At 34.9% G+C, this 21,461-nt stretch overlaps 1 protein-coding gene across 9 annotated transcripts in view; it reads left to right on the top strand.

Annotated features, from left to right (window-relative positions):
• USP3 (ubiquitin specific peptidase 3) overlaps window positions 1-21,461 on the top strand; it is a 156,159-nt gene that overhangs the window by 42,996 nt on the left and 91,702 nt on the right. For 8 of the 9 annotated variants that reach the window (XM_037833753.1, XM_037833750.1, XM_037833756.1 and 5 more), the window contains one exon: window positions 2,157-2,288. In XM_037833753.1, the coding sequence (XP_037689681.1) occupies window positions 2,157-2,288 (132 nt within the window). Of the gene's footprint in view, window positions 1-265; window positions 391-2,156; window positions 2,289-21,461 lie in introns of those variants that run through there. The other variant, XM_037833755.1, reaches the window with a different exon arrangement.

Below are 21,461 nucleotides of genomic sequence, written 5' to 3'. Positions count from 1 at the left end.
GTCACATATTCTCTTGCTCTTCATGACACCATCCCCTTTAAGTTATTTTTTGAATTTTTGAGATTGTTGTTAGAAATCTGTGACTTACTATAATGCAGTTTTTCCCCTTGTGCTGTATATCAAAGCGTCTAGTTAAAATCTAAAACTGGATGAGGGAAATATTTATTCTTATGTTTGCTAGCTTATACCAAACTGTTAACTTGTTACTGATTTATTGGTATTAGCCAAATCATTGCTAATTTTAATGTCAATAGTACTCACACTTCTTACTTTATCACTGATATTTTATAGTGACCATTTAAACATCCAGTACATATGGAGACTTCAGTGTTGTGGTTAAATGAACTGTAAATTATACACAGATCACCAGCTTTCAAAGATTAGCAAGTGGTAATGCCCTTTATTATTATTATTATTGTTCAGTATTGCATTTTCTTTGATTCTGATGGTATTCCTTATAAATATTACTATCATTTTTCATAGTACAATACTATAAATATATGTAAGCATAGGAAATTGAGCTAATTAGATATTGAGCCTGTATGATGCCTTGGAGTTCACTTTTTAAATTAAATATCGGGTGTTTCCTGATTTATGCAATAATGTGGTATCACTCGAAATAAATGCTTAATAGGACCACTTCCTAAGCAGTTCTGTTGTTTGGATTCTGAGTAAACAGTAATTAAGCACATAAAGGAAAAAACTAACAAAATAGTTGCTGTCATTCATTTGTTTATTATGTGCCATGGATTATTAATTTAATCACCTAATAATACATGAGATATAGGTACTGTTATCTCCATTTTACAGATGAGGAAACAGAGCATAGAAAGGTTAAGTAACTCACCCAAGTTCACATGGCCAACATGTGACAAAGCTACTTTCGAACCTAGGCAGTCTAGTTTTTGAGCTTATACTCTTAATCATCATTTTATTTTAAAATTCATTTTGGTCTACTTTTGTGGTCTGAGGGCCAGTGTACAACCAAACACTGGTTGTATTTACTACAATGAATATGATGGAAAAAAGAGTATGATCAAATTCTGAGTTGAGGTTAGTAGAGCCTTTAATGCTTTAAGCTTTCCTGGTATGTAGAGGTTGGATTTGAAATAGATTATCCCTACTTGCCACAAGTATTCTACTTTCCCCAAGGTAAGTGTTGCCCCTGGTGCAGTTAAGATGCCTCATGCTGAAAATGACATCTGAAGTCCCCGAGCCTGTTATTTTGGTACCATTTAACCAGCACTTGTTTTAACTGTTGAGTTTTCAAGTACATCTTGCCTTCTACAAATTGGCTTATTTCTGGGAACTGGGAAACTTTTATCTTTTAACATTCTTCACAGTAGTGGTCAGTTGCAACATTGTGCAGCATTTAGGTGAAGGTGAATTTGAGTGCACACCAAGTACATATGAACACTTATTTTTATTTCATTTTGCTTGCTGTAATACAATGATTTATTAAGTCTGAATCGGAAAGTGTTACAAAATTTCTATGAGTATAGTCAACTCTGGATTATCTTTGCCCATGTAGAGACATGTGGAGAAATGGTTTATATTAGCTAAAAATGATTTGTATTTTGTTTGCATTGTTTCTTTACAAACCTGTTTCAGTATGAGTAAAGTTGATTATTCTGGCATTCAAATAAAAGATCTGCAGCCATACTGATGAGAAAGAAATGGAAGATTATCCTATTTTCATATCCAGCTCTCACATTTTATATTAAGCAGCAACTTGAACTGCTTGCTGATGGGAAGTGGTTGAGTATTTTAGTTTAAAAAGCTTGTCTTTGCTAACGGCCTGAGTTGGGGGTTAGTGGTTTGAGAAAAACTTAACGAAAGAAAAAGGCTAGAATAAAAGTATCAGCAAGGGAATTTATAAATGATAACAACAATGGTATTAAAACTGATTTGCATAGATAATGCCTTTCCTTGCCTGGCCTTAGTCTTGTGTATGATTAAGAGTTGACTGTAATAGCTGATTGCAAAAAAAAGGAGCATGTTTTAAGTATTCAGCTTAATAAGTCATTAAAAGATTGAATGCTTTTATAGGACTATTCTTTCTCACTCTGATTTATTAACATCTATTTTATATCCTACTACTTTAACTTCCAAAACAATGTTTAGATTAAAATAAATTTTCATTTGGATTTTGTAAGGTATGTGAATGGCCATGCAAAAAAACATTATGAAGATGCACAAATACCCTTAATCAACCATAAGAAACCAGAAAAGCAAGATAAAGCTCAGCACACAGTCTGTATGGATTGCAGCAGCTACAGTACATACTGGTAAGTTAATATTTTCTGGAAATATTCCTTACTGTACATGTACAAGCATTCTCTTGTCTTCCTCATTGCTCCTCTCTAATTTCTAAGCCATGAGGCCCCCTTTTCAGTTCCGTTAGGAGCCACAGGGAACTGGGGCCATCAGGAATGCCTGTTCTTATTCATTCAGATTTTATTGGCATTTACTTTCAACTTTTAAGCATCCTCTTCTCTCCCACTCCCTGCTCTTTGTCCATCTCAGTAAGCTCCAGAGAAATGATCAAAGTCTGTCTTTGATATTCATTATAATTCTTTTTTTCTTTCTTTTTTTTAAATTGAAGGATATGATAAAACCCATGTTTCTACTGTCCAGCTAACATATTGTTATATAAGCTTTAAAATTTTAACTTTTATTTTAAAAATTATTTTGACAGTTTCCCTTCTCTCAGCACAATTCAACTTCTCTTCTTCTCCTTCTACTAACCTAGGGGTAAATGTCGAGAATTGTGTGCGTAGTGTTTCAGTCTGTTTTTAAAAAACTATCTTTAAAAGAAGGCTGGAGGCTCTGTTTTCTTTCTCTGACTCATAGACGTGACAATAAAGTATCTATTCTTGTGATTACTTAGAACTGGGTTATTTAGGATACAAGTGAGTTTAACACTCCATTTCCATTTGGTATGTTCAAAAAGTCAGTTTATTTTGCATTTTTAACTTTAGTGTGAAGCAGATTTCTTTTTTTTTTTTTTTGAGTAGTAAATTATGATGACTAATTCTTGTTTTAATCAATTTACCCTCAATTCAAAAAGGTATTGACATTGAAGAAAAAATAAAACAAGGTAACAATTTAAAGGGTCTCTTTGGGGATTTTTTTTTTTCTTGCTTTACAGCCCTTAAAAGCCACATGAAGGCAGTGCTGGACAGGGATGGGGATTTAAAGTCCAGATATCATTAAAAAAAAAAAAAATACACGGTTTTATTCACACACTGTAGAATCTATCCAAAGTCTACGAAGTGTCACTATAATTGCAGAGTTGTTGCGTTCATCACCATATTCAATTTGAGAACATTCTCATTGCTTGGAAAAGAAAACTCCGATACTCCTTAAACCCGCCTGTTATTGACACTTATCACTGGTATATAGTACCTTTTTTACAATTTATGAAAGGATATTATAATGTTGTTAACTATAGTCCATAGTTTGTATTAATTACATTTTTCCCCATATGATACCCTAATATTATCACCTTATAATAGTGACATATTTTTGTCATTCTTACAGTTGTACAGTTAACCACAGTCATAGTACACAACAGGGTTCACTGTTATATAGTTCTATGTTTTATCCTCTAGCTTTCCTTCTAGTGACATATAGGACCCTAAACTTCCCCTTTCAACCATAATCACACTCATAATTCAGTGCTATTAATTACACTCACAATAATGTGTTACCATCACCTCTATCCATTTCCAAACATTTACAATCAACTTTATTAAAAATTCTGTACAAATTAAGCATAAGCTCCCTATTCTCTACCCTCATTTTATCTCCTGGTAATCTACTCTATATTTTAACTCCAATAATTTGCTCATTAAATTAGTTCATATTATTGAGACCATAAAATATTTGTCCTTTTGTGTCTGGCTTATTTCACTCAACATAATGTCCTCAAGATTCATCCATGTTGTCATGTGTTTCAGGAATTCATTCCTCCTTTTTTTTTTTTTTTTAATTTTTTTTATTTTGAAATAAATTCAAAGTTATAGGAACAGTTGCAAAAACAATACTAACACCATACACAGAATTCCATCATACTCTGACCCCTCTCCCCCAATAGCCCAATCCACGAACTTTAACATGCTGTCACATCGCTGTTTCCTTCCCTCCCTATCATCCATCATCTATTGCTCTGTCTTCTGAACACATGAGAGCTAGCTGCACACATCCTTGAACAAACACTATAATTCACGTATACACTTCCCATGAACAAGAACATTCTTTTATGCAATCCCATTAAGCGCAGCTAAGAAGTACAAGAGATTCAACAATGATACAAAGCTTACATTCTATATTTCCTTTTCCTTATGTCTCAGCTGTGTCCCTTTGAGCCTCCTGTCCTCCATCCTCCAATCCCATCCAGGTTCGTTTTTGGCATTCAGTTGTCATCTAATTATACGGTCTTTTTTTTTTTTTTTTTTTTTTTTCAATTGTGGAAACATATATACAGCCTAAATCTTCCCATTCCAGCCCCTCCCTAGCCTTCCATTAGTGGGATTAATCACATTTAGAATGTTGTAATGCTGTCACCTTCCCACCATCCATTACTGGAAATTTTCCTTCACTTCAAACAGCAACCCTATACTCATTTCTTAACTCCCCATTGCCCCTTCCCCCATTTCTCTTAACCCATACTCTACTTTTCATCTCTGTGGTCATATTCTCTGATAATTACTTTGTGTTTACTGTGGGGCTTAAAATTAACCTCTTAAATCCATAACAATCTTGTTTTTCTTTGATACCACCTTCATTTCAATAGGACACATAAACTATGTTTCCATACTCCTCCATTCCCCCACCTTTATATAGTTGCCTAAAATTACATATTTTACGTTGAGTTCAAAACCACTGATTTGTCATTAGAGTTTGTGTATTTTATATCATGTAGGAAGTAAATAGTGGAGTTACAATTCAAGAATTATTGATTTCTATTTGTATTCCGTTGTGGTTGAAGAATGTGCTTTGAGTATATTCAATTTTTTTTTTTTTTTTTTAATTTCTTGAGGCTTGTTTTATGTCCTAGCTTATGGTCCCTTCTGGAGAAAGATCTGTGATCACTAGAGAAAAATGAGTGTCCTGGTGATTTGGGATGTAAGGCACTATATATGTCTGTTAAAATTCTCTATATCTCTTTCTCCTTTCTTTGTTTCTCTGTTGGTAGGGCTTCCTTTAGAATCTGAAGTAGGGCAGTTCTTTTATTGGCAAACTCTCTCAGCATTTGTTTGTGAAAAATTTAAGCTCTCCCTCAAATTTGAAGGAGAGTTTTGCTGGATAAAGTATTCTTGGTTGGAAATTTTTCTCTCTCAGAATTTTAAATTTGTCATGCCACTGCCTTTTTGCCTCCATGGTGGCAACTGAGTAGTCACAACTTAGTCTTATGTTGTTTCCTTTGTATGTGGTGAATTGCTTTTCTCTTGCTGCTTTCAGAACTTGCTCCTTCTCTTCAGTATTTGAGAGTCTGATCAGAATATGTCTCAGAGTGGGTTTATTTGGGTTTATTCTATTTGCAGTTCACTGGGCTTTTATGTGTATATTTATATTGTGTATAAGGTTTGGGAAGTTTTCCCCAGCGATTTCTTTGAATACTCTTTCTAGACCTTTACCCTTCTCTTCCCCTTCCGGGACACCAATGAGTCTTAAGTTTGGACATTTTATTTTATCTATCGTATCCCTGAGATCCATTTCGATTTTTTCAATTTTTTTCTCCCTTCTTTCTTTTGTTGTTTCATTTTCTGTTCTGTGGACTTCTAGGACACTGAGACATTGTTCAGCTTCCTCTAGTCTTGTTTTGTGGATATCCAGAGTCTTTTTAATTTGACCAACAGTTTCTTTTATTTTCATAAGATCTTCTATTTTTTTTATTTACTCTTGCAATGTCTTCATTATGCTCTTCTAGGGTCTTCTTTATGTTGCTTATATTCTGGGCCATGGTCTTCTTGATGTCCTTTAAATCCTTTGCCATGTTTTCAGTCCTCGATTGTAGTTCTTTGATTAATTGTGCCAAGTACTGTGTCTCTTCTGATATTTTGATTTGGGTGTTTGCAATTGGATTCTCCATATCGTCTGGTTTTATCATATGCATTAAGATTTTCTGTTGTTTTTGGCCTCTTGGCATTTGCTTTGCTTGATAGGGTTCTTTCAAGTTGTAAAAAAAAAAGATACCAATCTAATTTTTCAGAAACACAGTTTGGTGGCATACACTTTCTCTAACTAACCAGCAGATGGCGTCTGTGAGTACCTATACCCCTCAAGTCTGTTCTCCACCTTGTCCCCATGGTGTGTTGGGAAATGATTCTTGTGGGGTTCAGCTGGAGAACTCAGTTTGGGTGTGTTGCTGGAGTCGTCCGCCCTGAATGTGGGGCATGTGTACAGGTGGCCAGGGAGGAAGGGCAGCTTTAATATTCAAATCCCCGAGGTTCCCAGAGATTCAAGGCCGCCGCAAGAGTCTAAGCCTTCATTTCATTTCAGCCCCAGACCCTCTCTCTCGCGGTCCCACAAACCACCGGACTTGGTGTAGCGTCCCTGGGTTCTCCGAGTGGGCCCCCCCTCCCAGCCGCGATCCTCCAGGACCTCTGCCGAGGGAATGCCATGCTACGTCACCAGTGCACGCCGTCCCTCAAGGGAAGCCCCAGGCTGCTGGGCCGTGCATGGGCGCTCAGCCTGATGCAAAAATGGCCGAATGGGGCATCTCAACCCTCCCCTCCTTGCACAGTTCCTCCTTCCCAGCTCCGGGACAGCTGGCGGGGCTCTGGGCTGTGGGCAAGGCCCCGGGCAGGAGTTTATCCAGCCCTCCGGGGAGCCAGCTGCTAGCTGTGGGGTTTCTTTCTGCTTATGGCTCTCCCCTGTGCTCCCTCGGCCCCAGGGGCATCTGCAGCGGGCTGTCCTCCAGGCCAGACACCGAGAGGCTGGCACAGCCCCCCTCTTGCTGTGTTTTACTGCGTGGTTCCCACTGTCACAACTGCAGCTGCTCCTGCGTTTTTCCTTTTTTTTTGTTTTTGTTTTTGTTTTTGTTTTAAAAGAACCAGTCGGTCTCCAAACGCCAACGCCTGGCTTCCCCACACCGCTGCACGGCTGCGGGTCTTCCAGCCAGCGTACTCACTCGTTTTAGAATGCAGACTCCCGGTTTCACCAAGTATACGGCCCTTATGGTACTGGCAGACCTTGTCCAGCTCGTGCATAGCTGTAACCGGTGTTCTGGGTCACTTTCTGGTTTTTATCTAGTGTTTTTCACAGAGGTGTTTTTTTGCCCTGTCTTGCCTAGCCTCCATCTTAGTTTCTCATTCCTTCTTACTACTGAATAATATCCCATTGTGTATATATATACATTTTGTTTATCCATTCATCTGTTGATAGACACTTGGGTTGCTTCCACATTTTGCAATTGTGAATAAAGCTGCTATGAACATTCTTGTGCAAATGTCTGTTCATGTCCCTGCTTTCAGTTCTTCTGAGTAATATACCTAGTAGCGGGATTGCTGGATCATATGGCAATTCTATACTTAGCTTCCTGAGGAGCTGCCAAACTGTCTCACCAGTGGCTGTACCATTTTACATTTCCACCAGCAGCGAGTGTTCCTATTTCTCCACATCCTCTCCAAACCTTGTAGTTTTCTAGTTGGTATTTTTTGTTTTATGATAGTGGCGATTCTGGTAGGTATGAAACAGTATCTCATTGTGGTTTTGATTTGCATTTTCCTAATAGCTAGTATGTTGAGCATCTTTTCCTGTTCTTTTTAGCCATTCAAAAATTGTCTTTTCAAGACATTTGCCCATTTTGTAATTGGGTTGTCTTTTTATTGTTGAGTTGTACACATAACATTTTTTATTTACTTTTTGATGAAGGGTGCTAACCCTTTCTGCATTGTCTTAAGTTGTTAATAGTATTGCAAAAAGGTGCTCATCAAAAGGAAGGGAAAAAAGGCCAGTGGTTTCCAGGTCTTTTAAATATTTTACATGTGTAACATTATCAGATTTTGGCCATTGAATAAAACATCTTAGGGTTTAGTTATTCTGATTACTACTATTTCAGTGATCTATTGTGTAGAAGAAGGTGTCTAGGCCTATAAGAGAGACAAGCTATGGGTAAATGAAGATTTCAATAAAAACAAAAATCTTCCCAAAATCTTCATTCAGGGACTTGTGTTCGGTTTATGTTATTTGATGTTGTGAAACATTCCTTCCTACAGAAGCCAATTACTAGCCAGAAAGTTTAAAGTATTTTCATTAGTTTTCATCCCTTCCCTCAGGAAGCTTATATACTGAAATGACATAGTTACCTAATTTACAGAACCATGTGTTTCTGTGTACTCATGAGTATTTCCGCTTTAAACAACAGAAATTAAGGTTGTTCTTGAAGTATCTCACAATCGTTGTAGATCATGTCAGATGTTGAGAATACTCATTATCTTGATTTTCAGTTAGCAGTGTGCATGAATTGCTTAATGAGGAAGTTTGGAAATAAAATGAAATCTGTGTGCTATTAAAAGTTTGCAGTGAGTTTTCTTACTGTTGGCAAGATTATGAGGAAATAGTAACTGAGGAAATCTTAAGCATTGTCATAGTGGAGTGGAATTATATTCATAGGGCTGTTTAAATATGTAGATTATATACTCTAATATCTATATACTGCATTTTGAGGTAATACTTTAGTAAAAAGAATTTGGAATTTAATTTGTTTCATATTGATATAGTGTGCTAAAGTAGATGTTATTTCATGGCTGAACTGGAATTAAATAGCAGCTCTTGAACCTTGGGATATGTTGACAATCACAGCTAAGGCTTCTTGGCCTATTGCCAGTTTTTTTCTTTTCCTTTTCCTTTTTTTTTTGTGGCGTTATACAGAGCTGCAAGTGTGCAAACACCCAGAGTTTCTGAAGTGCAGGAAAGGAGCTGCAGCTGGGCACGTGACCGTCTTGTTTTTGGGTTTCAGAACAAACTACCAGGGAATCACCCTTGTAACATTACACTGACAGCCTAAAAGGAATCTGTGATAGTTGCAGACTGATGAAGCTGTAGTTTAAATGAATATTTTTCCATGCCTCACTGTAATTGAAAAATAGACAAAAAGAGATTTCCTCTTTCTGTATGATGTGTATGTTTGTTATTTTACAGGGCACTTTAGTAATTTTGTTTCAGTTCTAAATTTTCCTTGTACATGAACTTATTGTCGTTAGACTGAATGATTTGTTCCAGAGACAAAATACTGGTTATTGGGTTTAACCTATTTAATTATTAATTATTATGCTTGTAGTCATAATGCTTGTAGTCAGTCAAGAGTCCCTGTCCTGTCCTGTCTCTGCATGTTTTTTATGAAGTTACCACTGATCATCACCATGCCCAGCTCCAATTGTAATTTCTCCTGACCTCGTAGTTCTTGGGATACTAGTTATTTCCTGCTGCATGTCAGTTATTTGTAAATGTTCTTGGGGGCTGCAAGAAATCATATTTCAGTCTTTGTATCTTTCATAGTACTCTGTCTTGTGCAGAGTAGGCAATATATGTTTGAAAGACTGAATTTTGTTAACTGTCTTCTGAGAATTGGGAAGGTTACACCAAATCAATAATATTGTGTCCACTGATCATTTTGAAGGACTGAAAAATCAGGGAACATTTTTCCTAGAGAAGACCTAAATCATGGCATAGTTGAACTATTTTATTTCCCTCCCAAGAGGGCACCCTTGCAGAGAAGCTTCCCTCAGTTTACAAATAAGCAGGGCATCCAAAAGAAGCATGTATTAACCAGATAGAATAACATAAAATGGGCTACTTTTCAAAAAGAAAGCAATATCAAAATAATTGTTTTTAAAATGCAATTTTATTGAGATATATTTACATACCAAATAATCCATTCACAGTATACAATCAGTGGCTCACAATATCATCATATGGTTGTGCATTCATCACCACAGTCAATTTTAGAGCATTTTCGTTACTCTAAGAAAAAAATGGAAATAAAGAACACCCAAAACACCCCATACTCCTTATCCCCCCATTATTTATTTATTTATTGTCTTTCGTATATAACTCATCTGCCCATACACTGATTAAAGGGATGTTAATCCCAAGGTTTTCACAATTACACGGTCATATGATAAAAGCTATGGAGTTCTACAATCATTATCAAGAATCCAGTGTACTGTATTACAGTTCAGCAGTTTCATGTATTTCCTTCTAGCTGTTCCAATACACTAGAAACTAAAAAGGAATATCTATATAATGCTTAAGAATAACTTCCAGAATGACCTACTGACTGTATTTGAAGTGTCTTAGCCACTGAAACTTTATTTTGTTTCATTTTTCCCCCTTTTAGTCAGGAAGGCACTCTCAATCCCATGATGCCAGGGCAGGCTCATCCCTGGGAGTCATTTCCCATGTAGGGGGGAAGGTAGTGAGCAGAATGGGCTGAGAGAGAGGCCACATCTGAGCAACAAAAGAGGTTCTCTGGGGGGTGACTCTTAGGCATAGTTTTAAATAGGCTTAGCTTTTCCTTTGCAAGAGTAAGTTTCATAAGGGCAAGCCCCAAGATCAAGGGCTTGACTTATTAAAGTGGGAGTCCCTAATGCTTGCAAAGAGTATCAGGAATTCCCGAGATGGGGAAGTTTAATATTTCCACATTTTTCCCTAGGCCCTTAGAGGACTTTGCAAATAGTTTGTGATTCTGTGCCCAAAATACCCTGGGATGTATGGGGCTATTAACCTGTACATTAATCTGTACAGAATAAGATCTCATTCCCTATTCTAGGTTCCATGTAATTATGTTGTTTAAATAAACTGACCATACAGGTTACATTAGATAATGTACTACAGAAAATATAAATTTTGTACTAAATAAACATCTCTTCCTTTGGAAAAGAAATAATTTTTATTTGATATGAACCATTTCTTTAGGAGATAAATAAGATTGCCATGAAACTGAGCTAGAGGTAAATGAAGGTTTCAATAAAAATGAAAATCTCCCCAAGGTTTTTGCCTGAGGGCTTGTGTTTGGTTTATTGTTTAAGTAGTATTTCCTTCCCTCACCCCCACCCCGCCAACTTCACTCCCCTAACCAACATAAATGGAATTTTATATGATATGTGTTACTGTGGCTGAAGAGAAACAAAGATTAAAATTAGGGAATTTTATTTGATTTCTTATGTAGACAGACATTTAGCACTAATAGATTTAAAATACTGAACAAATAAATTTCTGACTTCTGACATAATCTGGGCAACGTTGGTCCTATCTACGATAGCTGAATTTCTGAGAATGCAAAAGTATATAAGGAATATTGAAACTAAATTACTAGAAGTATTCTTTCCTGGCAGGTAATGTTTTAAAGCATCCCTTCAAACAAAGAAATATCAAACATGAACCAATTCATTTGTCTAGAAAAAAGACTTGTATTTCAGATTTTGAACACTTGTAATAATTAGCAGTTTTAATTAAAATTAATAAAAACAAAGCTCTTATTTGTAGGTTTAATTGATACTGGATCATTTTCAAAGTCAGTTGTGATTAAAAATAAAAGAGAAAAGTCTTTTGTTCCTATCCTTATAAACGATTTGGATACAAATTTTAGGTGTTATTAAAAAATCAGAGAACAGGGAAACTTCTTATTTATTTAAAAATTGTATTTTGAAGTTTAAAAATAAACTTTCTAAGAGAGGTGGTATGAAACCATAAAAGGCTCTTCCTTCATAAACTGGTTTTTGTCTGCTTTTAACAAAAGATTGGGTTTTCTCTGAAGGTGTTCTTCTGATTTTCCATAATTGGCTTATTTAATGACAATACATCAGAATTCAATAAAGAGTAGTTTGGTTTGGGAATATTTTCTTAGTTCTTGAAAAATGTGATGTGGAACCTTATTACTTGGGTAGCTTTAATGAATGACATTGACAACAGGAATGAAAAAAAAACTTAGAATTTAAAAGCTGAGAAATAGGTAGATTTTTTTTCTGTCTTGGATGTGATATACTCAGTGAGGTGGAAACATTTGGGGTGAGAAATAAAAATGGGAGAAATGGGAGCTTTTGGTTTTAGAGACTGTTTATACAAAGTGATCTTAGAATACTCTTAAGAGAAGTTAGTTGATAACTAACATAGTCAAACCATATCATGCTAAAGAAAAGGAAAATAGTAGTCTGGTTATATATTATGAAAATGTATACCTTCATGTGTATACCTCTTTCAATTTTCTATTCTTTAGATGGAAGAAAAATAGTGGTAGAGATAACATAAAAATCTTACTTATTTGACTTTTAGGGGTATTTTTGCATGTATATTTATAATTAGATATGCCTAAAATAAAGCTGTAAACGAAGACCAAAGCTGTGTGATATAAAATAAATACCATTGTCTAAATACTTCATCCTGACTTGGTCTCATTTTATTCTAACTATCCATTTCTGCTTAAATGAAGTGACCTTTCTAAGAGTGAAAGACTACCTTGAACAGAACTGTCATTTCTTTTGAGCTTATTTTCTATCCATTTTTCCCTCTCTAGGGCTTAATGTAGGCATATGCCTTGATTTAAAATACCCTCCTTTTGGTTTCAGTTTTTTATTGGTTATTAATGGAGTTTAAAGCTAAGAATTTTCCTCTTGAGTTCAACTTTAAGTCTTTCCCAAAGCTATTGATACATATTGTTATTGTTATTTCATAGACATTCTGAAGTTTCTTTTTTATTTTTTCTGATTCAAAAGTTGGGAGAGGCTCCATTTCAAAGTGGTTAAGTTTGTTGTATTTTCTACTTTAGTTATTAATTTCCAATTTTATTGTATATGGCCTATACTATTTCTCCTTTGGGGATTTTATGGAGGCTTTCTTTCTAAGGTCTGCTAAATAATCAGTTATTTTAAAGGCTCCACTGGGTACTTGAAAAGAAGATAAACTAAACATTCAGCTCAACAAGTTAGAAAAGAACAGTAAAAGAATCAGAGAAAGCAGAACCAAAGGAACTAATAAAGCCAAAACAGATGTTTAATAAAAAGAAAACAAATTTTAGCATTGATAGATAACCCAAAGAATGGTTTCAATAAAATAAATCACTGTCTAGCCTAACCATAAAAAAAAGGGAGAAAAAATATAAATATGTAAAATTTTAAAATAAGGAGAAGTAACTATAGATATGAAAGAAATTAAAACTAATACTTGGCATAATTTTTCATTATAAATATATGGAAATCTGTATAAAATAAATAACTTTCTTAGAAATATAAATTGTCACAATTTATTCAGCCAGAAAACTTACAGACCAGATGACCTTGGAAGAAATAGAGAGAATTGTCAAGAGTTAATTCTTGCTTCTCATGCTTCAGTCTCAGATTAATCGGTTCACATCTCAGAGAACAGATAGTTCCAACAATTTAAAGTTTCCCACAGCACAGGGAAATTTTTACAAAGCGTTACAGTTACCAGAACTTGAAATAGATAACACAAAACTCATTTCTTATTAAGCTGGTCTGATAATGAGATAGGATTTAAGATATTCTTTTTTATTGCCTTCTGGATTGTAGGCTTTTAAAGTAAGAGCAAAAATTAAGGTATATGTGTAAATTAAGCACAGAAGAGTAATAGTGTTAAAAGCAAGCTCCCAAAAGTTTAGGAGATAAGTAGAGGGAGATGCCAGAGATTTAGAACTTAACTCGTCTTTAGGGAGAGTGAGTGGTGTCTTGGGAAGAGTTTTGGCCCTGAAGTGTAGGACACCTATGTTCTCGTTTTGACACTCCATGAAATATAGGCAGGGGCCAGATCACTAAGGACTGAGTGTTCCTTGTAAGAAGTTTTGGGATTATTCTATAGGCCAGCCATTCACAGACATAAAACACTGAACTAAGGGTTTAGCAAGAGTCTTGGCTCACTCCCCACCAGCCAACTCATCCTCTCAAGACAGCATGTTGCAATGAAAGTGAGACTGATATTATAAGGATGATATTGAACCTGTTTTAATTTGTGCAAGCTGAATGCTCATTCATTTCAGTCAGAATAAAAATATTTTGGATATACTTTAAAATATATGATTTTGTTTCTGTGGTTGGAAACCACAACTATTGATGGTGGATCGTCACTGTCAGCTTTTTTTTTAAATGCAATTTTATTGAGATAATATTCACATAGCATACAATCATCCGAAGTGTACAATCAGTTGTTCACAGTATCGTCATATAGTTATGCATTCATCACCACAATTTTTGAATTTTTAAAAAATAAAAATAAAAAAGAATATCCAAAACATCCCATTCCCTTCCTCCACCCATTGTTCATTTACTTTTTTAAAATACAGTTTTATTGAGATATATTCACACACCCTGCAATGTGAATTCACAGCACCATCATACAGTTGTGTGTTCATCACCAGAATCAATTTTTGAACCTTTTCCTTACCCCAAAGTAAAATTGAAAGAACAAAAGAACACCCAGAACTTCCTGTCCCTTCTGTCCCACCCTATTCTTCATCTAATTTTTGTCCCCATTGTTCCACTCATCTGTCCATACATATTGGATAAAGGGAGTGTGAGCCACGAGGTTTTCACAATCACAGAGTCACACTGTGCAAGCTACATCATCTTCAAGAATCAAGGTCACTAGGTTGCAGTTCAACAGCTTCAGATATTTCCCTCTAGCCATTCCAACACACTAAAAACTAAAAAGTGATACCTATATAGTGCATAAGAATACCCTCTAGAGTGACCTCTCGCCTCCATTTGAAATCTCTCAGCCACTGGAACCTTATTTTGTTTCATCCCTCTTTCCCCTTTTGGTCAAGAAGATTTTCTTAATCCCACGGTGCTGGGTCCAGGCTCATACCCAGGAGTCATTTCCCATGCATTGCCAGGGGGATTCACAGCCCTAGGAGTCGTGTCCCACTTAGGGGGGAGGGTAGTGAGTTCACTTCCCAGTGGGCTTAGAGAGAGAGGAGGGTCGCATCTGAGCAACAAAGAGGCTCTCTAGGGGAGGCTCTTAGGCACAATTAAGTAGGCTCAGCCTCTCCTTTGCAGCAACAAGCTTCACACCCCAAGATCGAGGGCTCATCCTCCCAAACTGTCGGTCCTCAATGTTTGCGAGAATACCAGTAACAACCCAGTTGAGGAAGACCAACATTTCCGTATTTTTCCCCAGTTACCCAGAGGGGCCCTGCAAATATACCCTCATTCTCTGCCCAGATTACTTTGGGATGTATTGGAATTTCTTTCTAATCTGTACACACCTACGAGATCTCACTTCTGAGCTCTCCATCTGGGGGCTTTCCCTAGTGAGGCTTGTTGCTGCAAAGGAGAGGCTAAGCCTACTGACAGCTTCTTAAAGGATGGTCAGATTATTATTTTAGAAAGTTCTTTCTAGTGATTATTAAACATTTATTTTTAAATTGAAATAACTGTACATATACACAGTAAAAAAAAAAGTACGAGACTGTGTAATGAATAGTAATTCTGTCTCTCCAAACTGTTTCTTTTCTTCAGAGATAATTGTTACCAACTGAAATCAAGGAGACTTAACGATTGGGTGAAAATTTGAGGGGAGGATGGGAACCCAAGGATGATTATTCTTCTTGGGCTTTTGAGTGAATATGGTACCATTAGTTTACTGGAGACTTACGGAGGGAAATTATGGTTTTTCAGATAGAAAATGGGAACTTTCTAAGCATGAGGTGCTTAGAAATCAGGAGACAGACACAAAGACCTTACTACTGGGTTCCTAAATAAGAAGTATCAAGAGTAGGCAACAGGAGTATTTTGTTTTAATGTGACTTTTGGCATAAATTGCTCACAGAAAGTGAACAAGAAAAATTTCCTGCATGACTTAATGCAACTTTTCCCAAACCATTCTTTGTGTTTCCTTTTTTAGTATTCAATATCCAAACATCATACTTATGAGGAACAGATTTGTTTAGCCTATTTGTTTCAAAGTAGCAGTTTTAGCAGTGTTGTCCAGTAGAACTATCTGTGATAATGGGCATGTTCTATATTTGTGCTATCCAATACTGTAGCAATGAGAAACTGAATGTTTTGTTTTATTACAATTAATATTAATAGCCACTTATAGCTAATGGCTACTATGTTGTATTGGACAGTGCCTCAAACTATTACAATTTAGCATTAAGTACATTAATGTTATGAAATTTTCAAAACCTGAAGTAAAAAAATCTGATAGAAACTCACAAAAGAAAACCAATTTCACTAATTAAAATAGTTGCAAAAAATTATAACTTAAAGCAAATCTAATATAGTAAGATGTATCAAAAAGAAAAGTATATAATTATCAAGTAGGGTTAATTTCATCTGAATTATGTTAACATATCCATTATTAAATGAAACCCCCAATTGTACCATTAGAAACAAAAAATATATTTGTGAATAAAGAGCCATATCTGATTATTAAAAAAACTAATAATATTGGTATAAAAGGAAATTATTAAAATATGATAGTTTACAAAATGGCAGCAAACATTATATACTAAATGATGAAATGCTAAAGAGTTTCCATTAAAAAAAAAACGACAGAAATACCTCTTATTTACACAGTTGTTACTATTATCAAACATTGTTTTGGCAGTTCTCACCATTGCAATAGGACAGCGTGAAATAATTGGTATAATTATTGAAAAAGAAGAAAAATTGTTTTCAAATTATATTATAGGATGTCTAGAAAACCCAGTGAACTTTAGCAGAAAACAACTAGAATTATAATACAATTTGGAATGGTGATAAATAAACAAAATCTAATAGCTTCTCTTTATTAGCAGTCATCAGTTGAAAATGGAAATGGCACAAAAAAATCCACCATTATGACAAAACTGTAAATGATACCAGGGAATAAATGTATTAAGAAAGATAGAATCAAAGGTATAGATCCTTTACCAATATAAGGTGCTAATAATAGGGTGGTACATGGGAATCCTGTATTTGATGCATGATTGTCCTATATACCCACCACTTCTCTAATTAAAAAAAAAAAAAAAAACTAAGCAGTCCTTCCCCCCCAATTTTTATTTTATCTTCAAAACTTTTACTTGGGATAGTCTAATTTACATGGTAGTCCTGAAATATAATATAAACAACATCCAAAAAAAGTCTGAATAAGGGATCTGTTGCTTTTATTCCATAAATAAATATTCACTGAGAACCTGCTGTGTGCTAGGGTCTTAGTTTATTTTTTTAGTGCAGCAGACTACAAAATAATGCACTGGGGGTGTGGGAAGAAAATGTTATAATTTTATTAAAACTTTACTTTTGAAAAAATTAAACTTCTGTAAATATTTAACGTGCGTGCTGCCAGTGGTGTAGATCAGATGGCCATGTGAACTGCACCCACAGTATCCTGAATTAAAGTTCCGCGTGTATGTCTTCACACTGTGTTCACTTTTAGCATTTTGCCATATATTGCAGTTTTTGTCTGCCTAGTTATATTGATTTACTTAGTTTTAACCAGATCAGCCCTCACTACATAGACATATGTTTTAAAAGATTTTTGTGAAAAAGCTGCAAAATAATACATACATACATACATAACTGAACAAGAGTGAGCCAAGGTAATATACTTTCTTACTCTGAGTTCATCAGGCACATTAAAAGGTAAAAATATTGGTCCAATCAGATCTGATAAGTTAGACAAAAAGTTCAAAAATGATCAGGAAGACTATATGAAGTACAAATTTATATCCTCTGTCATTATGTTGACCCTAATCCAATGTGTATATTGTACTTTGAGAATTAGTTTAATAATAGTTTGAAATACCATGAATAACAAGACATTTTAAAGTAATTTATTTCATTTGTAGTTCATTCTTTAAAACTTTCTCTTTTTTATAATGTACACATAATTTAGAAGTACTTGAATATATAATTTATCAATACAAATACTTGTGCATATTATATATATTGAAGGTATGGGTGCTCAGTTTTATAGTTTATTTTTTGAGTTGATTAGAAGCCTGATAAAAATAGTTTGAAGACCTCTTCTTAATAGTCTGATGTTTTATCTTTTTGAATTAGAGCAGATAGTTGGTATACGGCAAAAAATAGAAGGAAACAAGCATTTCCAAAGTTAGAATTTTTTAAAGGAAGTAAACCCACATTAGATTTCAGGACCACAAAATGGTTGAACATGCTACATGTTTCATTTTTGGAAAATGGGCAAGAAAGTAAGTATGGGGGTGACCAAATGAGGATTTTTTTTTTTTTTGTCATTAAACAATTAAATGATGAGAAATGGAAAATATTGAGGAGGGGTATGAGTTGTTGGTATAAGGAATGAAAGCTTAAATCTGCTAGTAAAGTAGATAACATTAACATAAAAGGGAAGATTAGGGGGAGGACAGGAGAGAAGAAAATTTAGGCAAGGCTAACATTTTGGAGGCTGTCAAATAATATAGCTTAATTTGACTATAAATGCCACAAGGAATAAATGTAATGAAAATATTGGAAGTTTCATTTTTGCTGTTTGAGTAAGCAGAGTGGAAATAAGCTGCAATTTTATTTATTTATTTTTTACCTTCCCAATTATACAATAATATAAATAACTTTTTTTCTTATGAAAATCTACCTTTTACTTGACGTACATTCTTTTAGTTCAAGGTAGTATAAAGAAATATTTTTTCTGTTCCTATCAGCAGGATAAATATAATACTGTAGTGTATAGTTAATTAGGAGTGTATTAAATATATTGGCGTAAAGAAATTTAAAACTACTTTAAGATCATATTTGGCTCAAGGAATTTGGTTTTGAGACCCATCTTTTACTTAACCAAGATGATAATGTAGCTTGGGTCAGGTATTAGAAGAAAGGAAAGATTCCAGTCCACCTCCTACCTTATCTTTTTTTTTTTTTTTTTTTAATAATTTTTTATTAGAGAAGTTGTAAGTTTGCAGGAAAATCAAGCAGAAAATAGAGAGTTCCCATGTACACCCCCTATCATTAACACTTCACATTAGTATGGTACCTTTCTAACAAAAGATGAAAGAATATTGTTAGATTGTGTGATTATCTATAGTCCATAGTTTATGTTTGGCTTACTGTTTGTGTTGTACAGTCGTGTGTGTGTGTGTGTGTGTGTGTGTGTCTGTGTGTGTGTTAAGATTCTAATACCATATATATAACCTAAAATTCCCCCTTATAACCACTTTCAAATGTACAATTCACTGGGTGCCAATCACATTTCACAGTGTTGTGCTCCCATCTCCACCATCCATTATTGACACCTTTCCATCACTGCAAACAGAAATTCTTCACCAATTAAGCATTAACTCTTCGTTCCCCACCCCCATCCCAGCCCCTGCTAACCTATATTCTGGATTTTGGCTTTATGAGTTTGCTTTTCCTAATTATTTCATATCAATGCGGTCATTAAATATTTGTCCTTTTGTATCTGGCTTATTTCACTCAACTTTATGTCTTCAAGTTGTCACGTGTATCAGAATGTCACTCCTTTTTTTGACTGAATAATATTCCATTTCATGCATATGGCATATTGGTTTATCCATTCAACTGTTTATGGACACTTGGGTTGTTTCCATCTTTTGGCAGTTATGAATAATACTGCTCTGAACATCAGTGTGTAAGTATTGGTTCAAGTCCTTGCTTTCAGTTTTTTGAGTTTAAAACTAGATGTGGGATTGCCGGGTCATATGATAGTTTTATATTTTACTTTCCACGGAACCACCGAACTGTTTTCCACAGCAGTTGCTCTATTTTACATTCCCACCAAAAATGAACCAGTGTTCCTGTTTTTCTGCATTCCTCCCCAACACTCGTTATTTTCCTTTTTTTTTTTTTTTTTTTTAAATAGTAACCATTCTAGTGGTCATGAAATGCTGTCTCATTGTTAGATACTATCTCATTCTAGATCCTCCAGTTGTGAGGTTAGGGCTCCGCTTTGAGAGCTTTCTTCTTTTTTAATGTAAGCATTTGCATGTGTAAATTTCCCTCTGAGTACTTCCTTTTCTGCATCCCATAAGTTTGTATATGCTTTGTTTTCATTTTCAATCATCTCAAGATATTTCCTAATTTCCCTTGCGATTTCTTTTTTGACCCATTGGTTGTTTAAGAGTGTGTCATTTAATTTCTACATTTTTGTGAATTTTCCAGTTCTCCCTCTGTTACTGATTTCTAACTTTATTCCATTGTTGTTGGAGAATATATATTGTATTATTTCAGTATTTTAAAATCTGTTAAGATTTGTTTTGTGACTTAACCTGTGGTCTATTCTGGAGAATGACCCATGTGTACCAGAGAAGAATGTATATTCTGCGCCTGTTGGCAGAGTTCTATGTGTGGTGTTAGGTCTAGTTGGGGTATAGAATTGTTCAAGTCTTCTATTTCCTTATTAATCTTTTGTCTAGATATTCAATCCGTTATTGAAAGTGATGCATTGAAGTCGCCAACTAATAACCATCTTTTTCTCGCTACAAATATGACAGTATTTGCTTCATATATTTAGGGCTCTGTCATTAGGTGCATATATATTTATAATTGTCATATGTCAAAAAGACATATACAAGTCTATTTTATTTGGTATTAGTATAGCTACCCCAGCTCTCTTTTGTCTATTCCTTGCATGGTATATTTTTTTCCCATCCTTTCACTTTAAACCTACTTGTGTTTTTAATTTAAGGTGAGTCTCTTGTAAACAACGTGTAGTAGGGTCAAGCTATTTAATTCATTCCGCCTATCTCTGCATTTTGGCTAAAGAGTTTAATACATGTTCATTTAAAGTCATTACTGATAAGCAGGACTTTCTTCTGCCATTTTGCTATTTGATCTTTGTAAATCTTATGCCTTTTTGTCTTTCAGTTCTTCTCTTAATGCCTACTTCCATATTTGATTTTTTGTATTGTACCTTTTTGAGTACCTTCTCATTTCTTTCCGTATATATTTTACATATATTTTCTTTGTGGTTGCCATGGGGCTAAAATTTAACCTCCTTAATCTATAACAATCATATTTGATTTGATACCAACTTAACTTAAATAGTATACACATACATTGTTCCCATACCCCTTAGACTCACCACCTTTTTGTTGTACTTGTTACAAATTATTTCTTTATATACTGTATATCTAAAACCATAGAGTTGTTATTAATTTTTATTGCATTTGCATTTTAGAGCCTGTAAGAAGTTAAAAAGTATTGTTGCAAACAAAAATACCAGTACAGTAGTACTGGCATTTATAATTACCCATAAGACTACTGTTTTCATTAGGCTGCTCCAAGCAAATACCATAAAAAAGGTTGGCTTAAACAATGGGAATTTATTAGCTTACAGTATTGAGGCCATGAAAATGTCCAAATCAAGGCATGATCAAGGCGGTTTTCTTTCCCAGACTGGCTGCCAGCCATCCTTGGCTCCTCTGCCACATGACCAGGCACATGGCACCTTCTCCTCGTTTCTTCCTTCTGTTTTGGGTTCTGTTTCAGCTTTTTGCTTCCTGTGGCTTTTTTTTTTTT

Source organism: Choloepus didactylus, chromosome 4 (genome assembly GCF_015220235.1).
Source record: "Choloepus didactylus isolate mChoDid1 chromosome 4, mChoDid1.pri, whole genome shotgun sequence".
NCBI classification, from domain to species: Eukaryota; Metazoa; Chordata; class Mammalia; order Pilosa; family Megalonychidae; genus Choloepus; species Choloepus didactylus.
Note: the sequence above shows the minus strand (reverse complement) of the source record. Positions and strands in the feature narration are given on the sequence as shown.